Genomic DNA, 18,234 nt, shown 5'->3' with positions numbered 1-18,234 from the left:
CCTGCGTGGTCCAGCGTGTAAACTCCGCTGGACCACCGTTTATCTGCTGCCCGCAGTTGTATGAACTAGTTGTATGAACTAGTCGACTAGTCGACTTCACGGCTCTGTAGTGACTTTTTATGCCTGTCATCGACTAGTCGCTGTCATGTGATAATGACTGACAAGATGCAGTCCTCAGCAGGTGATGAGCCCCTGCATGTCGGGAGGCGGAGGAGACGTGCTGTGCCAGAGCGTCGGTACTGACACCGGCGGTAAAACGGACATTTAACCAACCTGTGGCCTTTTCCCTCTTGCAATTTAACCTTCCCCTCACCCCCATCCTAATCTTAATCAGTTTGCGCATGCAAAGCTCTGATCGTTGACGCGCTCCAGTCATCTGCGTCCTGAGCACCGCCAAATCAGGTGTCACCACCTCAAAAACAAATTTAACACGCGATCGTTCATGTCGGCTCATTTCCTTTCATGTTTTCTGTCTGTTATTTGTGCCTGATGCGTTTCTCTGCTGCGGAGCGAGGCACATCACCTGTTTTGTCCTCCGGTGACGCACCCCCAAAATTCCACTATCTCCACTCCGGCACGAACTCCGCAGCAAAAACGGTCCCGTTTAGTCGGCCGGCGAGCAGCGGCACTCCGCTGTTTTTGCAGTCGGTAGATCTTTTAGAACTGCAGTTCAAAGGTAACTCATATGGTGAATATATATGAACCCAGGTAGCAGTTTTTCTTTAGGATTGAGAGGAGATGCAGGAAGATACTAAACAGACAGGACAGAAAAATAGTCAAATAAAAACAAGTTAGTTTTTGTACCTGCTGGTTGCAACAAACAGACACCACTGAAGGTAATCAGAAGTGAGGAACAGGAAATGAAATAATTATTTTAAGATTTAGAGCAGCAGGAAAGGCTGAGTTTGCGGCTGCTGTGCAGGAGGAAGGGGGAGAGGGCTGAAGTAGGATGCAGAAACTACCGTTGTTAAAAGAGATGTGTTAACTTGGAAAATGTGGGCGCAATTTTAATCGTCAAAAACTCTAGCGAACCTACCATGTCGTCCCCCATCCCCCCCCCCCCCCCCCGTGCCGCTTCAGGTGTATGATGTCATAAACGACCAGTCGAAGTCGACTCGATTTTCATTACTTGACTGTCGACTTTTAAAAAAATTAAGTCATGCAACCCCTAACACACACACGCACGCACACACGCGTGCAGACACACACACTCACACACACACACACACACACACACACACACACACACACACACACACACACACACACACACACACACACACACACACACACACACACACACACACACACACACACACACAAACACATCTTCATTTTATACTTCTCTGACAGTGCATCAGTGTTGTAAGGCAATTCTCTGCCAGAACAACAGAGGGCATATCACTTTTCTGGCACACCCTGCCATCAATGAAGTCACATATCCGGTGTGTTTATATAGTGTTTATGTAATTCAGAGCCTTTTTGACACGGACAAATTTGTCCTCCACTTCTCATGCAGTCACCACCTCTAAGCTCATGTTTCCTGTAATTTCCAGACACAAATGAAATGTTTGCTGCATATTAAGGCAGCACGATATTAGGAAAACCTGCGATGTTCGATAACAATGGTTATGTAATATTGCGATGACGATATTACTTGCGATTAATAAAATCTCAGGAACTAAAATAATCAAAACCAAAGGAAAAAAATTCACAAAAATGAGAAAAGCAAAAGATGTGAGGAAAGGCGAAAAGAAAACGAACAAGAAAAGGCAGTCAGTGGATCTCAGGATAAGCAGAATCAGCAGAAAGAGCAGAACAAAGCTAACTCAGGTGTTTGCTACCTATGCTATGTTTGCTATGTTTTTAACTATTTAAGCCATGCACCAACAAAGGCTTTTTAATTTTGTATCCCCTGAGTGCCTCAGATCTCCTTTTGCCCAACATTCATGTGGATCCCTTGGCTGAAGAGCACCAGTGAGAGCACCAGATAAAAATGTCTTACGCCTCTGCAGCACTTCCAGCATTTTTCTATTTTCAAAACATCATGCTTTTGTTTGATTCACAGAATGCATTATGTGTAGCAAACATTTGAACTGACCATTCACTGCGATATTTATCTGTTCATTGCGATATGCATATTGTGCATGCTGATATTGCGATAACGATATATTTACTATATATTGTGCAGCCCTACTGCATATCTTTGCACTTCTTAAGTAACGGGTGTATGAACATTTTAAATCATCAGACTTTTTCCATGAGACATTTGTCAATCTGCTCGGTGTCTGTCACTAGACATGTTCTGCTCTCGTTTAGTTTTTTGAAGGGGAAGTTAAAGGAAGCAGCATCCTGACCAATCACAGACTTGCAGTCTTCAACACTTCTGACGGATATTTAGAAAAGGGGCTCTACTCCATCTGTTCTTGTGAGCCTGTTGTAGAGCTATTGCAACGGCGTATAATGGCGTTGTGTGTCTCCGCACCGATGCAGATGGAGAAGGGATCAACTCTTGAGGAGTTCATTTAAACTAGAGGCCACTGTAAGTGTGCAGAAAAAACAAGTGAACTTGGTCTTCAGGCAATAAAACAAAGACTTTTGATGTTCAGAAAGACTGATTCGAGTACCTTCTAGTTGTTGCTAATAAAATATGATGAAAAATGTTCACATTGAAAAAAAGCTAATTAAAATTAAGAATTCAATTTAAATGAAGAAGCTTTTGTCTTGTGTTTATGAAACTAAACGTGTGAGAGATGCATTGTACTCTATAACAACTGAATCAGTTGTATTGTGAACATAATCAGGCAGAACTGACTGCTCCATCATAAAATCAATACATCAAGTTGTTTCCTCAGAGAAATGGAGGAGCCACTTCATCACAGATTCCTATTTTGTTCAGTATGGAGCGTATCAAATGGCAGTGTCTAAGCCAGTTTCCGTTAAAGGAAACAAACTCAGACATTCCACGTGGGTGAGGATGTATTTGCATTTCACAGTAAATAACCGAGGACAAAAACTATTCAAAATAATCCAAAGTAGAGATGCATGCCAGTAATGTGTGCACAATGTCTGTGCATATCACACTCACTGTGAAATGTTAGGAGGAAGAGGGGATGTTTTGAATGGAATTGGATCATCAACCTCAACCTGACAAAGATTTCACAGGCTTGTTAGTTTTCATCTTTTCAGATGTAACGTCCAGCAATGGTCTGTTTTAGGTACAGTTTGACCATTCAACATCTGGTCAAAAAGGAGACACAAGACTGCATGTGTTCCCTTTAAATCAGCCCGCCTTCATCCCATCAGCTGGAGTTCTGAGCCTCTCTGCAGCTCTGAACACAGATAACGATGTTCTCTCCTCAAGGCCCAAGCTTTGCTTATCGGCCTACAGGATTCTTCATGCCTTTGAATAAGGAACACTCGCAGCTCGGATCAGTTGCTAAATCAGAGAATGATTTCCTAAATTAAATATGAACTTCTAAATCTTATAAGCTAGATAATCATTAAATAAATGCTTGTTTATTGCTACTTATAATAATTATAATATAATGAAATGCTTTCATTAATCTGTGCTCAATGATTGAAGTTTAAAATGAATGTAATGTTATGATTACAGTGATTGAAATATGTTTCAGCATGTTTATATGACAAGGTCATCACCATTTGCACTCACACAAGGACAAAGTAAAGTTAAACGCGTGACACACAGATAGCCCTTTACCCCAGATCAGAGCATCCGGTATCAAAGAAGGTGTGTTTTTCTGAGACTCTTGGTAATATTCATCAAACTTATAAACCTCTGGTTGGCTACACAAATCATAACATGAGAACATTAAAACTGGATCACTCTGGTGATTCAGCAGTTCAGTTCAGTTCTGCTCAGCGGTTCAGTAGTTTTTGTGAAAAGCCTCAGACCGGCCATCTGAAGCAAAACCCTCTTTAACCCATCAAAGCTTTTGACACGTCGTCAAAATCTTTTTGCGCCTGCAAAGCTGATACAGCAAACAGTTCCTGCAGAACAAGCTGATATTGTTTAGACTCCTTAAGACGCAAGGTTCCATCCATCTGTCGTGACCCGAGACATCTCTGGACTGAAGAGTCAGTGCCACGGTGTTCTACAGCCCTTTGGTGCCAGAGGTCATCCGACCTCTCTGACCTTCATATCCACCAAGACGCAGTGGAGGCTCCTGAGAAAAATCTCAGAGGGGGGCGATACATGACGACAAAGTCTACCTTTTTTCCCCCCAAAGTCTACCTGTTTAACTAAATTTTAATTTCCTCATATCGCTCTACAAACCTATTATCTAAGTCAGCCTATAGTTTTTCTAAGCAATGTGATTATTTTGGCCCTTCAGCAAGTGAATACTCAAATATTACAGGAAAGTACACTCAACAAAAATATGAACGCAACACCTTTGTTTCTGCTCCGATTTTTCATGAGATGGACTTAAAGATCTAAAATTCATTCCAGATACACAGTATTACCATTTCTCTCAAACGTTGTTAACAAATCAGTCTAAATGTGTGATAGTGAGCACTTCTGCTTTGCTGAGATAATCCATCCCACCTCACAGGTGTGCCACATCAAGATGTTGATCCGACATCATGAGTAGTGCACAGGTGTACTTTATACTGCCCACAATAAAAGGCCACCCTGGAATGTGCTGTTTTGTCTCACAGCAAAATGCCACAGATGCCACAAGCATTGAGGGAGCGTGGAATTGGCATACTAAAAGCAGGAATGTCAACCAGATCTGTTGCTCGTGCATTGAATGTTCATTTCTGCACCATAAGCCGTCTCCAAAGGCGTTTCAGAGAATATGGCAGTACATCCAACCGGCCTCACAACCGCACACGACATGTAACCACACCAGCCCAGGACCTCCACATCCAGCAGGTTCACCTCCAAGATCGTCTGAGACCAGCCACTCAGACAGCTGCTGAAACAACTGGTTTGCATAACCAAACCATTTCTGCACAAACTGTCAGAAACCGTCTCAGGGAAGCTCAACTGCATGCCCTTCGTCCTCATCAGGGTCTTGACCTGACTCCAGCTCGTCGCCGTAACATACTTGAGTGGGCAAATGCTCACATTAGATGGTGTCTAGCCTGGTGGAGAGGTGTTCTCTTCGTGCATGAATCTTAGTTTACATTGTTCAGGACACATGGCAGACAGCGTGTGTGGCGTCGTGTGGGTGAGCGCTTTGCTGATGTCAATGTTGTGGATCGAGTGGCCCATGGTGGTGGTGGGGTTATGGTATTGGGCAGGCATCTTTTATGGACGAAGAACACAGGTGCATTTTATTGATGGCATTTTGAATGCACAGAGGTACCGTGATGAGATCCTGAGGCCCATTGTTGTGCCGTACATCCATGAACATCACCTCATGTTTCAGCAAGATAATGCACGGCCCCATGTTGCAAGGATCTGTACACAATTCTTGGAAGCTGAAAATGTCCAAGTTCTTGCATGGCCAGCATACTCACCGGACATGTCACCCGGTGAACATGTTTGGGATGTGCTTGACCGGCGTATACGACAGCATGTACCAGTTCCCACTAATATCCAACAACTTCGCACAGCCATTGAAGAGGAGTGGACCAACATTCCACAAGCCACAATTAACAATCTGATCAACTCTATGCGAAGAAGATGTGTTGCACTGCAAGACGCAAATGGTGGTCACACCAGATACTGAACGGTTCCGAGTCCCCAGACCCCAAATAAAGCAAAAAACTGCACATTCCAGGGTGGCCTTTTATTGTGGGCAGTATAAGGTACACCTCATGATGTCAGATCAGCATCTTGATGTGGCACACCTGTGAGGTGGGATGGATTATCTCAGCAATGCACAGGTGCTCACTATCACACATTTAGACTGATTTGTGAACAATGTTTGAGAGAAACGGTAATGTTGTGTATCTGGAATGAATTTTAGATCTTTAAGTCCATCCCATGAAAAATCGGAGCAGAAACAAAGGTGTTGCGTTTATATTTTTGTTGAGTGTATATATTGAGCTCTTAAAGCACTCAATTTCCCAAACCCTACACAGATGAGGATTTCTTCTGCAGCTGAATAATTAGACCAGGGACTGTCATCAAGTTTTACCCCACAGCAATCAAAACAACCTCACACTCACAATATTTATTCTGCACTTCAAGCCTGAGTCCATCTACAAAAAGATGCTTTTTGCATAGACAATATTAATTATCCCAATATTTTTGTTCACTTTAAAGCTTTTCCACACAGCAGCACTTAAAACTCCAACTACTCCAAAAGTAGTTTTCATCGAGCTACAAAAGCAATTTTTTACTTTGGTTAGTCACAGTTAGTGACATTCACTGTTTTCCTTCTTCATTTTTCACCAACTCCTTTATTTCCTCTCATTCTGCTTTCAAAAGCCCCTCACATTTTCCTTTTACAGGTCATCTCACTCAGGGGTGAACTCCTCTAGTATGCTGAATCAAGGGGCCATTTTTGAGCACAACTCTTGTTTGATATTGCCAGACAGAGCAATTTAGATCAGCTGGGGTGGGAAACAAGTAGCTCTCGTCTAAGTGATGCCACTAGGAGATGGGAGGAAGTGGATATTTATGTGTGTTTATGGGTCTGTGGAGGAGGCGGGGGGGGGGGGGGGGGGGGGGCACTAGGAGGACCTGTGTTAAGCTATCAGGAAAGAGACACTCAGCTTTTTAAAGTGAACAACTGGACAATGGAATGTGCACTGATGGTTATTCACGGGGATTCTGCATGCTTGTGTGTGTGTGTGTGTGTGTGTGTGTGTGTGTGTGTGTGTGTGTGTGTGTGTGTGTGTGTGTGTGTGTGTGTGTGTGTGTGTGTGTGTGTGTGTGTGGTCGTTCAAAGGCACTTGAGCTGAAAAATATGAATCACTGAAAGCTGTGAGTGTCAGTGGATGTTCACACAAGTTAGATGCTCCTCCCAGACAATCCAGTAAAAAAAATTAGAAGACAAATACTTTTTCATTCTGTTGCTTAAGTAGGAGAATTTATCTGCTCAGCTGGTGGAAAATCACAGAGAAAAACTTAGAAACCAGCTGTTGAGCTAAATCCGCACATGCTTGTTTCACATAGTGTTACAACAATGTGGATTATAACTGCTTTTCTGCACCGACAGCAGGTAAAAAAAAATTCTGGGTGAGAAGAGAGTTGCTGAGTGGAAGAACTGAGTTTAAATAATAATTTGAAAGCTGGCAGGTGGTTCTAGTGTAGAGGTGGGGAAGGGATGAGAGAACGGCAGGACATGGGGGCAAATGGAAAAGCCAAGAGAGAGGTGTTGAGTGACTCACAGCAGCGGGTCTGTAATTGCTGGATAAAAAATACTGTTTTACAGTTTTTTTCGATTGCTAAAACACATTTTCAAAACTGTACGTTTCTTTCAAAACTGCACACACAAAACCCCAAACATAACACACAAATCCCTAAACCGTGGCTTCCCTTTGCAACAAAACCCTGCCATCACATATCGTAACATGTTCCCAAAATGGAACACGTGTTTTCATTTGGTAAACACAGCCACATTTTCACGACACACACATACCATTCATTGCTTGAACACAAGTAGCCTTTGGGTGAACAATACCAAGCATGGAAAGAACACTGAAGAGCAAAACTGAAAACACAATTGTCTAAATGGAACGCAATGAATTACACACTGAATGTATGACAGTGTCCACTTTTCTCTGAGACAAACATCAGACTCCACACAAATTTTGAGACGAAACATTTTATTTTTACAGTTACCCCCCCCCCCCCCCCCCACCCCCCCACCCCCATCGAAGCATAATCTTAGGGCATCATGCCTCCGGTCTCTCTGTCTGGCCAGAGGACCTCATCAACATCAGAGGTGATGTCCTCCTGGTCCAAACAGCGCTGGAAGTACCGCCTCGAGTGCCTCATGAAGCCCTGACAGGCCTCAAAGGCCACATCTCTACAAGCCTCCTCCATGGCTTGAAGCAGTGGGACCTGGCTCTGTGGATTCCTTTCGTGCACCTTCCACCTCCAGGCTGAGAAAACTCCTCAGTGGGATTGAGGAAGGGGGAATAAGGTGGAAGGTATAAAATGGAAAACCGTGGGTGGTCCTGAAACCACTCATACACCTGGGTAGCCTTGTGGAAACTTACTTTTATGCTGCAGTCCCTGATTGCAAATTGCTCGCCAGACCCGAAAGTTTAGAGATTTGAATATTTGTGTGTTGTTGATTGAAGCTTTGAGAATTTATGTGAGAAGTGTGTGTAAACCTGAAAATTGTGTGCTGTGTTTTGACAGCAAGGTAATGTGAAACTGACATCAGAGTGTAAAGGAGGAAAATCAGAGTTCTAATATGATAAGAAAATCTTAAGTAGTGATAAACTGAGTCAAGCGATTGGGAACAGAAGTAGAGGTTGTGAAAATTGTGCCTCATTTTTGCTTTTTGAGTTTTAGCAATCGAAAAAATTTAACAATGTGCTGTTGAACCACAGACAGTAGAGGGTGTGGGGTCCAACACTTTAACATGTGTTTAATCAAACTGTGCTGCAGAAGGGCAGCCATGGAGTCTGGAGGAGAAACTCATACAAGTGAAGAGAAATCAGTGGTTCTCCACTCATTAGACACTATGATTAAATAATACATGAATACAGATTATAATATACTTGAATTTTAGAATAAACAGGGCAGATAATGTTAGTTAAAATTAATAATGTGGTGACTTGAATCTATATATAATTGTGCAAGGGTTCACCTGAAGACTAATTTCTTGCTGAATTCAATTCTAGATCCTATATGACAGAGGTGAACCCTGACTCTCGGACATCAACTCCCCAAGTTTCTATATAACCTCTAGATGTTAAAAATACAATTTTCTCACAAGGAATGTGAAGCTGGGCAGTAGAACTAGCCCTTAGCAGTCCAGCGTCCCGCCCGTGGGACAAAACCCATTGTGTTCATTAAACCTGGAAATGTAAGGGGTTAAAACACAAGTCTAAATAAATAAAGCTGCCTAATGTGTTCATTTTTCTTCCAAAGGGTTGCAGAGAGAAGGTTCCAGTCCCCACCAAGGGACAAATCAGTCTTACACTCATGACCTTTCGAATGTTTTTACTGATTTTTGAAGAGTCCCACAGCATTGTGCTCTATGATATGAAACTATGAAACTACCCACAAAAAAAAGAGTGGACTCACTTCTTACATCAGGAAGAATCTGCATGTTTCTAGCCTTATTCGTTCTTTCATAATCCGTTGTCGAAGTGTGAGCGGCAGAAGCTTTTCCGGTTGGCGCCTCACTCTTTTCACAGGAGCGTCCCTAAACGATCTCCTAATTCATGTATTTTCTGCTTCCTGATCACGTGATGTGTGACATACGTGGACGAAGATCAGCTTTAGAGAAGCGACTTATTTGTTATGGGGCGGGGCTAGTTCCGATGCCCGCCCTGTAAAAAAATGCAATTGATGATTTTGGTCGTCAATGGCAGCGAGCAGTTGGATTTAAAATGATGGCTTTAGTCGTCAGTGAGTTAAGGTATTTCACGAGGACGAACACTATTGAGTTTATGTTTTGCACAATCCTTCGTAAAAATGTATCAAAAATGTCAGAAAATTCAACGAGGAAGAACTCTGAAAGAATGATGACGTAAACAAAGATCTGTCTCACAGAAGCAGACAAAATCAGATAAATTACATTCTGGGAGTCTGTTATATGCGTGGCACCCTTTTCTCCAAAAGTTAATAAAAATAAAAACTACAAACTCTTTTTTGGAGTCCAGGATAGTGAAAGGTATGACAGGCAGCCTCTGCTATACCTCGATTTCCCTGGGAATGAACCAGCTGTCAAAGATGTTAACCAGGATGTAAAAAAGGAGAAAAGAGAAGCATTCACTCTGAGATTCGTTGCATTCTGACACCGTCTGACGGGACTCAAGGCCGACAAGACCTTGGCAGTGAGTGGGCATGTGTGAGTTTCTATATTTGGACATATTGGCAGCACACTTTGGATTCTTATTTATAATAAGTGGCATGGAAAGAAAATACGAAGAAAACTTTTGTTTGCCTTAAAAATACAACAAAAAATAAATTCAGCATATTGACATATCGATTACGATTTTGGCTCTTCCTTCTTCCATCTCAGGAACGTTGCTAAGCTGAGTCCCATTCTGTCCCGCTCTGAACTTGAGACAGTTCTCCACACCTTCATCTCCTCACGCTTAGACTACTGTAACTCTCTTTTCACGTGTCTGAGCAGAACCTCCCTGAACCGTCTACAGGTGGTTCAGAATGCCTGTGCTCGGCTTCTGACCAAGTCCTCCAAACACATCCACATCACCCCGCTTCTCCTCCAGCTTCACTGGCTGCCAGTCAACTTCAGGGTTCATTTCAAGATCCTGGTTCTGGTCTATAGGGTCTTACATGGACAAGCACCATCTTACATTGGTGATCTTCTTAGTCCCTACACCCCCAGCAGGTCCCTGAGGTCCAGTTACCAAAGCCTACTGGTTGTGCAGCACCAGGCTAAAGGTCAAAGGTGACAGATCATCATCACTACCTTCTCCTTATTCTGCTCTTTCTACCAATTCTGCCTTTTCTGGGATCCAGTGATTACCTCTGTTATTCGTTTTCTCTTTCCCTTCCCTCACATTTTTATCACAATTTTTACGTTTCCCATTTTGATGATATGTTTTATTCATTTTTAAAATCTTTTTCATGCTGAATTTTGGTTCGCTGAACTTCCCCTAATGCTTATTTTTCTAAACTTTCACCTTTGACTCATTCTACAAAACCTGTTTCAAAACCTTTTGGGATTGAAAACGATTTTATTTACTTTTATCTTCTGTTTGTTCAAACATTGTTATTTTATTTATATTTGCAATTTACTTCTGCCTGCATTGCTATTTTATCACACTTAGTTTTATTTCCATATTTAGCTTTTGTTGCGTTAAGTTACATTATTGCATGAAAGTTGGTGATTGATGCATGGAAGTGAAGTTCAATATCACTTTTCTAATTGTAAACAATCCCTATGTGTTATTAGTTTGAACTGTAATCCTTTGAAATTACCTGCAATTTTAGAGGCCCGGTAATGAATTATTTTGAAAGATAAAGAGCTCTAAAGCTAAGAAGTTCTCATTTATTCTCTGTTTTTATGAGAAACACAGGCTACCTCAGTTCTGTGCAAATCTGATGTTAACCTAAATTAAATTCATGCCAGTCTGTCAAATTGATGGCCATATTTTTCACTTAAAATTCAACCTCCTTGTGACAAGAAGTCAAGTGAAGATAATTTATAAGTCAATTGGTTTCATCCTCCTGAGAACTCGGTTAATATCTCAGTAGTCTGTCAAGCTGTGAGAAAGAGCGAGTCTGGACCAAAGTGGTTGGGTGAGCGACAGACTTGCTGTTAGCAGTGTGGCTAACAAGTAGCTAGCTAATTAAAAATGGATGCCCTGCTCCAGGGCTTTGGAGGGGATTAGATTAGATGGAGAACTTGTTTTAACCTGCTTCCTTAGACGTGGCAAAAAGGAAACAGTTTCTGATAAAGACAACAAGAGAAAAAAGAATGATTAGGTAAACAATCACACACACTGAATATTAAGGAGAAGATGCAGCTCACAGATTAGAAGATGCATTACAGCTCTGTAAACTGTTTACTTTTAACATGTAAATGAGGCACCAAGGTGATGTGGATTAGAATGCTATTATAATGCATGATATGTATATAGTATGAGCAGACTAAAATACGTTAATTGAGATAAACAATACAAACAGCAATGGATTTTTGCTTAATTTGGCTGAACAACAAGGCCAAAAGTGTTTTATATTATAACCAGCAGCCTTTGGGTGTTCTATTTCAAACAGATTAACATGTACTGAACAGTTTACACTCAGACTCATACATTTTAAAGGCAGCAAGAAATCCATAAAATCACATCTCAGTGCTTCTGGGTTCATCAGTCATTAAAGGTGGAATATGGAACATTTTAATAAAAATAATCCATTTTAAAAAATACCTCCAGGGGGCGTTTAGTGGTGTACAGAATGAATGTAGTTTTTCTCAAATGCTAAAACACATTTCACAAATGTTTCCTCCATGTTCCCCAATGTCTAAAAACAACACCCTTTTCTAAAACTACATAAACACAACTAAACCTTCTCACTTCAAAACAAACTTTCACTCCAAAAGAGCAGCTCGAAGCTTTCAAAAATGTAAACACTATACACATCATTACTGCCATGTTGTGGGGCAAGAGTCCAACCCAGGACATGCAGAATCAGAGTCAGAGTCAGATTGTATAAAAAAAAATCATATTTATTGACGAAACGGTGAACTAAGGGCGCACTGGAAAATCCAGCAGGTGCAGAAACGGGAAGCAGCGTCTAGAGGGAAAAGTAGCAGAGGCGAGTATGGGAGTTGTAGAATGGCAGGGGAATTGCTGGCTGAGGGACTTACGGCTTAGACGAGAAGCGTGTGGGAGGGGTGAGCCGGGGTAAGTCCAGGTAATGATTGTAGAGCGGTAGAGGTGAATGAGGAATGGGATCCGGACCGGTGTGGTTCTGGAGAGGGAGCGAGAGGTGGAGGAGATCGGGTCGGCACTTGGAGGAGGGTGAACCAGGAAACGAACCAGATAAAAATCCAAAACGGCGTCGGGGAAAACTCTGATGATTATCCAGACCTGAGGTGGGGTAAAATCCAAAAATAGAATTACCGTAAATCCTGTAATACAGGCCCGGGCCTGTATTTGACTCAAGCTCATCAAGCTCCAGGCCTTTATTGGAAGGAGGGCCAGTATTAGAGGCAGGCCTCTATTTCTATTTGAGCAAAATGAACTAATGGTTTGCTGGAGTTTTTGACAATTAAAAGTGCGCCCACATTTTCAAAGTTAAACACATTTCTTTTAACAACGGTAATTCCTGCTTCAGCCCTCCCCCTGCGCAGCGGCCGCAAACTCACTGATGCGCCTGCAGCCTCTCGGAGTTCCTGCTGCTCTAAGCATTAAAATAATTATTTCATTTTCTGTTCCTCACTTCTGATGACCTTCAGTGGTGTCTGTTTGTTGCAACAGCAGGTACAAAAACTAACTTGTTTTTATTTGACTATTTTTCTGTCCTGTCTGTTTATTATCTTCCTGCATCTCCTCTCCATCCTAAAGAGAAACTGCTACCTGGGTTCATATATATTCACCTCATGAGTTACCTTTGAACTGCAGTTCTAAAAGATCTACCGACCGCAAAAACAGCGGAGCGCTTGCTGTTTGGCGGCTGTATCAGTGATCAGTGCGTCGGAGGACAAGGTGATGCACCCCGCTCCACAGCATGCAGCGAAACACATCAGGCGCAAATAAAAGACAGAAAACATTAAAGGAAATGAACCGACATGAACGATCGCCTGTCAGTACCTACGGTCTGGCACTTGAGTTTTACCCCCAAAAAGAGAATGTGATCATACGATAATTCAATAGGGAGCATGGTTTCACAGACGCGAAGTGATAGCGTCGGTGAAACGCCGGCTGCTCTAGGAAACCCCCGAGCGTTCGAGCGTCAACGAAGTGACACGGAAATGCCGGGCTTTCCAGAAGTAAGTAAGATAACTTACTATGAGCTGATAGTTCGTTGGATTGATCGGTAGGTTGGCAACTCTGATCGTGAATCTGAAGAAACGATGACTGAGTGTTGAGCTGGAAAGGCGACTTCCGTTTATAGCCGCGGTTTGTGACGTAGGTGCGACGTGAAGGGAATCCTCGCGAGGGGCATGCTGGGAGTCCCTACTTCGCGGATTTTCACCTATCGCGGCCAGGTCTGGAACACATCTACCGCGATAAACGAGGGATTACTGTAGTTCATACACCCCCTACTGCTGCTCTCCAGAGTGTTCTGCAGCATAATCAGCACGTTCTCTTTGAACTTGATAGTGTAATGACCTGGCTGGGGTTGTAAGCCAGGTGCATTCTGGGTATTGTGTTATATGTGTTTCCTATCGTTCTGCTAGTTCCTATGTGCTGATTTGCGTGTTGTGTGAGTGTTATGTAAGCCACAGGGAAGGTGATATGTGTTCTGTGGTGCAGGTTGAATTAGCATGGTTAACTGACACCGTGACTCTGTGTGGTAGGTGCGTGATAGAGGATCGTGTCTGTAGCGTTACAAAGCGTTGAAGAAAAAGCCTTAAAAAGGCCTGCGTGAACTTCTACTGCCTCCTGCTGGTTGATTTGGGGACTATAACCCTGCCGCTGGGACGCTCGTACTTGCTTGTTACCACATTCCATCCGGCCACAATAAGAGACCGGCCATTATTTACCTCCACTGACGCCGACACCGGCCAGAATTGGAGACCCGGCCTTTAATTGAATACCGGCCTGTATTAGAGGATTTACGGTAATCCAAGTCACGAGAGAAAAAACACGAGAGGACAAGAGCAGAGATAAGCGAGGGCTGGAGACTACCAGTCAGTAGTTAATCATCCGGCGTCGAGTCTTCTTCTTCTGTTTTATTGGCGGTTGGCAAACAACGAATGGTGCATTACCGCCACCAACTAGTGTGGAGTGTGGTCTGGAACAGCGCTCACAAAACAAAACCAACGGCGTCGAGTCATGTACACCTTCCTCCTTATAAACCGGCCGCTGATCAGCTGATTGCAAACAGCTGTTGCTCCCTCTCCTGAAACCAAAACACTCAGAGATAGTGAGATGATGAGATGAGTACTCACCCCGGCTCATGACAATTACACACTACAGCTAAACAATTGAAAACACAATGCTCAATTTGTGAAAAGGTTCTTTGTTTCATAACTGCCAATTTGCCAATTTTTAGAAACTTTACAGTTACGTATCTTCTTAGATCTCTGCAGAGGATTAGGCCTTTAGATGTGTGAGTTTCATATGAAGAGTATAAATCTATAGAACATTCTGCATGTACACTACTGTAACACAACTCAATGCAAAAACAGAATCTATTGCACACAACAGTGCTCTTCAAAACACGAGCAAGGTGTGAATTTTTTTTTTTACTTTATTCACAACACTTACACCACAATCACTGCGCGGCATCATGTCGCTGAGCTGCATCGGGCCACATCACCTCATCCACATTGCAGGCTGTATTGTCTCTTGCCAGGTACCGGCACTGCGGGGAAAACGCCCTGGAATGGCGAATCCATCCTTGTAAGGCCTACACTGGGATGTCACCACAGGCCAGCTCCATTGCCCTTAGGAGGTTCTCTCTAGTGTATGGTTGTCTGTCATAAACCTTCCATCTCCACAATGAGAAGAACTCCTCTATAGGGTTCAGGAAAGGGTAGTAGGGTAGCAGACAGACGTTTAAAAAGTGGTTACTGTTGGTGGTGAACCACTCTGATTTGGTTTGTTCCGTGGAAGCGGACATTGTCCCAAATGATCACATAGATGTGATGTGTGGGCCCAGGATGGTGTTGTTGGCGGTTCAGGAGGATGTCTTTTAGCTCCTCTAGGAAGGTGAGGAGATGTTGGGTGTTGTAAGACCCAAGGACAGCATGCCGGTGGACAAGCCCCTCCAAACCCATGGCCGCACAAAGAGTAATATTACCCCCCCGTTGGCCAGGAACCTTAGTGATGGCTCTTTGGCCAATGATGTTACGGCCTCTTTGCCTTCGTTTCTGCAGGTTGAAGCCAGCTTCATCCAGGAAGAGGTACTCATGAGGTCTGGCCATCATGTCCAACTGTAATATCCTCTGTGAAAATGTGAAAGTGCACAGGTGTTCAGAACAACAGTCAATCAGGTAGCACAGTATTGTCCAAAACTAATGTAGGCCACTGAGCAACACAGTATATCCACCAACTGTACTGTGAACATGGATACTTACTTGCACATACTCTTAACGTAGGTCTTTGTGTCGCGCAGAGTTGCGCTCAAAGGGAACCCTATAGACCTGTTCATCTGCATCTTTTGGCGCTGGAGAACTCGGTCTATTATGGCCAAGCTGACATCATCAATGCTCTCAAAGTTGACATTATCGGCAATGACTTTGTCTCTGATCTCCCGGAGTCTGATGAGGTTGTTCTCACGAACCCTATCTGCAATGATGGTTTCTTGTGCCGCTGTAAATATGGCAACCCTCCCACCTCTATGTGGCATTCTGTCAACTCTAAAGAAAGAAACATGTGTTGTCAATTGACATGTTTTACAACAACAGCTGATTTGATACCAATGTACTACTTTCACAGGCTTGTAAAACTGCATTGTGACAAAGAAAGCAATAGAGTACAATACCTGTTGTGTTGTCTGAATGCCCTGATAATGGTGGCCACGGTGAACCTACTCAGGTTTGGACGGACTCTTACTCCTGCTTCAGTCATTGTCATGCCATGGACAATGACATGGTCAATGACTGTTGCTCGCATCTCTTCCGTAATGATGGTGCGAGGTTGTCTTGCTCTCCCTCCTGGACCTTCTCCTCTCCCTTGTTGGCTTCCTCCTCCGATTTGAACTCCTCTTCCTCGTTGGCCTGCTCCTCTTCTTCCATGGCCAGCTCTTCATCCATTGTGTTTGTTTGGAATCTTCAGCAAACTGCACTCTGAACTTGCTTTTATTCATGTGGTCACAGCATTAGCAACAAGTGTCTTCAATTTTGAGTTGTTTTGTGTAATGAATGACGACAGGTGTGTTCATTGTGTTCAGTTAGTGCTGACTGTGGCAAGCATTTGGCATCACATGAGCTTTCATTTGAGAATATGAGTAGAGTTCTTTTGCAACTTGTGTTTTAGCAAGGAAAAATGTGTTTAGGTTTATGAGAACGGAGGATTGTGTTTTGTGAATTGTGTCTTCATGTGAAATGTGTTTATGATGTTGGAAAATGATGGCTAGATTTAGTAAATGTGTTTAGACAACTGGTCATTTGGTTTCGAGGATTGGCTTTTGTGTTTTAGCATTTGAGAAAAAAACTGTAATAATCAATGGGTTTATGTTTATATCTACCAGCCTCTAGAGGGCACAGTTACGCTAAAAAGTTTCACTCAGCAAGGTGAGGCTGGGACTGTGTAAAATGGCAGACTTGACAAGTCAAGCAGCTGATTCTGACCCCACAATATGTTCTAACAATAAATACTGTTGTAAAATAAACGTAGTAGAAATCTGTCTTTATCCTGTAAGATTTGTCACTGAACATGGTGCAGGAACGTGTCAGCAGTGAACCGATGTACTCACTTGTATGGATGTCAGTCAATGGGACAGTTCCATCAACTATTGAAAAAGATGCAAATACATCATTTTTCTAAATAAAGGACTTAAGTACCTCTATCTGCTCTCGACTCAAAGAAAGCCCAGGTCTAATTAGTTCAAAGATGGTGCCAAAGCTGTTTCAAACATGCCGTTGCCGTCAGATAGAGTGCTGTGATTGGACTGGCACCAGACTGACCAGGGCTGTGGAGGTTCCAAGTGAGCGTGGCTAGACCTATGCAGATAAAAATGGTTTTGCTTCCACAAAAGACGGTCTAGATTTCTAGGCTGGCAGCATGTTGGATGTGTAGGAAACCTTGGAGCTTAACGTTAATCACAAGGCTTTTTGAAGGGCCCAAAAAAGGCAGCTAAATTGATTTGGGTTGCGTTTGAAAGTCACCTCCCATGCACCTTGTGTTTTAGAAAGAAGACATGTCAAAATTGTACATTTTACAATGTTTCAAATGTATTAACTATGTAGCACGTTGAAAAACATGACATTTACCAAAGTGCTTCATTGATGTCTGCTTTGTAAAAGTATATTTGATAGCTTCTCCACAGCCTAACACAGAGGAGTGCCAGGTGGCACAATTATTGCCTGCTGGATCAATTACAAATGGTCAGAGACAACCTCCGTTTCACCTTATTATAGAACAAAAGAAACTAGAAGTAAAGCATATGTTTTTGTCTACAGAAATCAATTACCTAAAACCTTTTCAGTGTAATGAGAAATAACGCTCTGGTTTTCAAAGACAGGATTGATTAATCTCTTGTCTCTTTCTCTCTCTCTCCTGTCCTCTCCCCTTCCTTCTCTCCTCAGGTTTAACTAACGCTGACGCTGTGGTTAATATGCGGAAGGTGACTCATCGGACCATTAGTGAAGAGCTCTCTAAAACGGTTCTCCTCCCTTGTCTCTTCACCCTCCGTCCCAGTGCCGGTTCTCCCCACGAACATCCCAGGATCAAGTGGACCAAGGTTTGGGGCCAAAGAGGCTCAGACGGCCTACAGAAGGAACAGTCGGTGCTAGTGGCCAAAGACAACGTGGTCAAGGTATGATGGGT

General features: G+C 42.9%; 1 protein-coding gene across 3 annotated transcripts in view; it reads left to right on the top strand.

Moving 5' to 3' along the window:
- ncanb (neurocan b) overlaps positions 1-18,234 on the top strand; it is a 248,084-nt gene that overhangs the window by 56,161 nt on the left and 173,689 nt on the right. For all 3 annotated transcript variants that reach the window (XM_015971620.3, XM_054730008.2, XM_070554098.1), the window contains exon 3: positions 17,994-18,223. In XM_015971620.3, the coding sequence (XP_015827106.3) occupies positions 17,994-18,223 (230 nt within the window). The remainder of the gene's footprint in view (positions 1-17,993; positions 18,224-18,234) is intronic.

Source organism: Nothobranchius furzeri, chromosome 8 (assembly GCF_043380555.1).
Source record: "Nothobranchius furzeri strain GRZ-AD chromosome 8, NfurGRZ-RIMD1, whole genome shotgun sequence".
Lineage (NCBI taxonomy): Eukaryota > Metazoa > Chordata > Actinopteri > Cyprinodontiformes > Nothobranchiidae > Nothobranchius > Nothobranchius furzeri.
The sequence above is the reverse complement of the archived record's forward strand: the minus strand, read 5'-3'. Positions and strand labels throughout refer to the sequence as shown.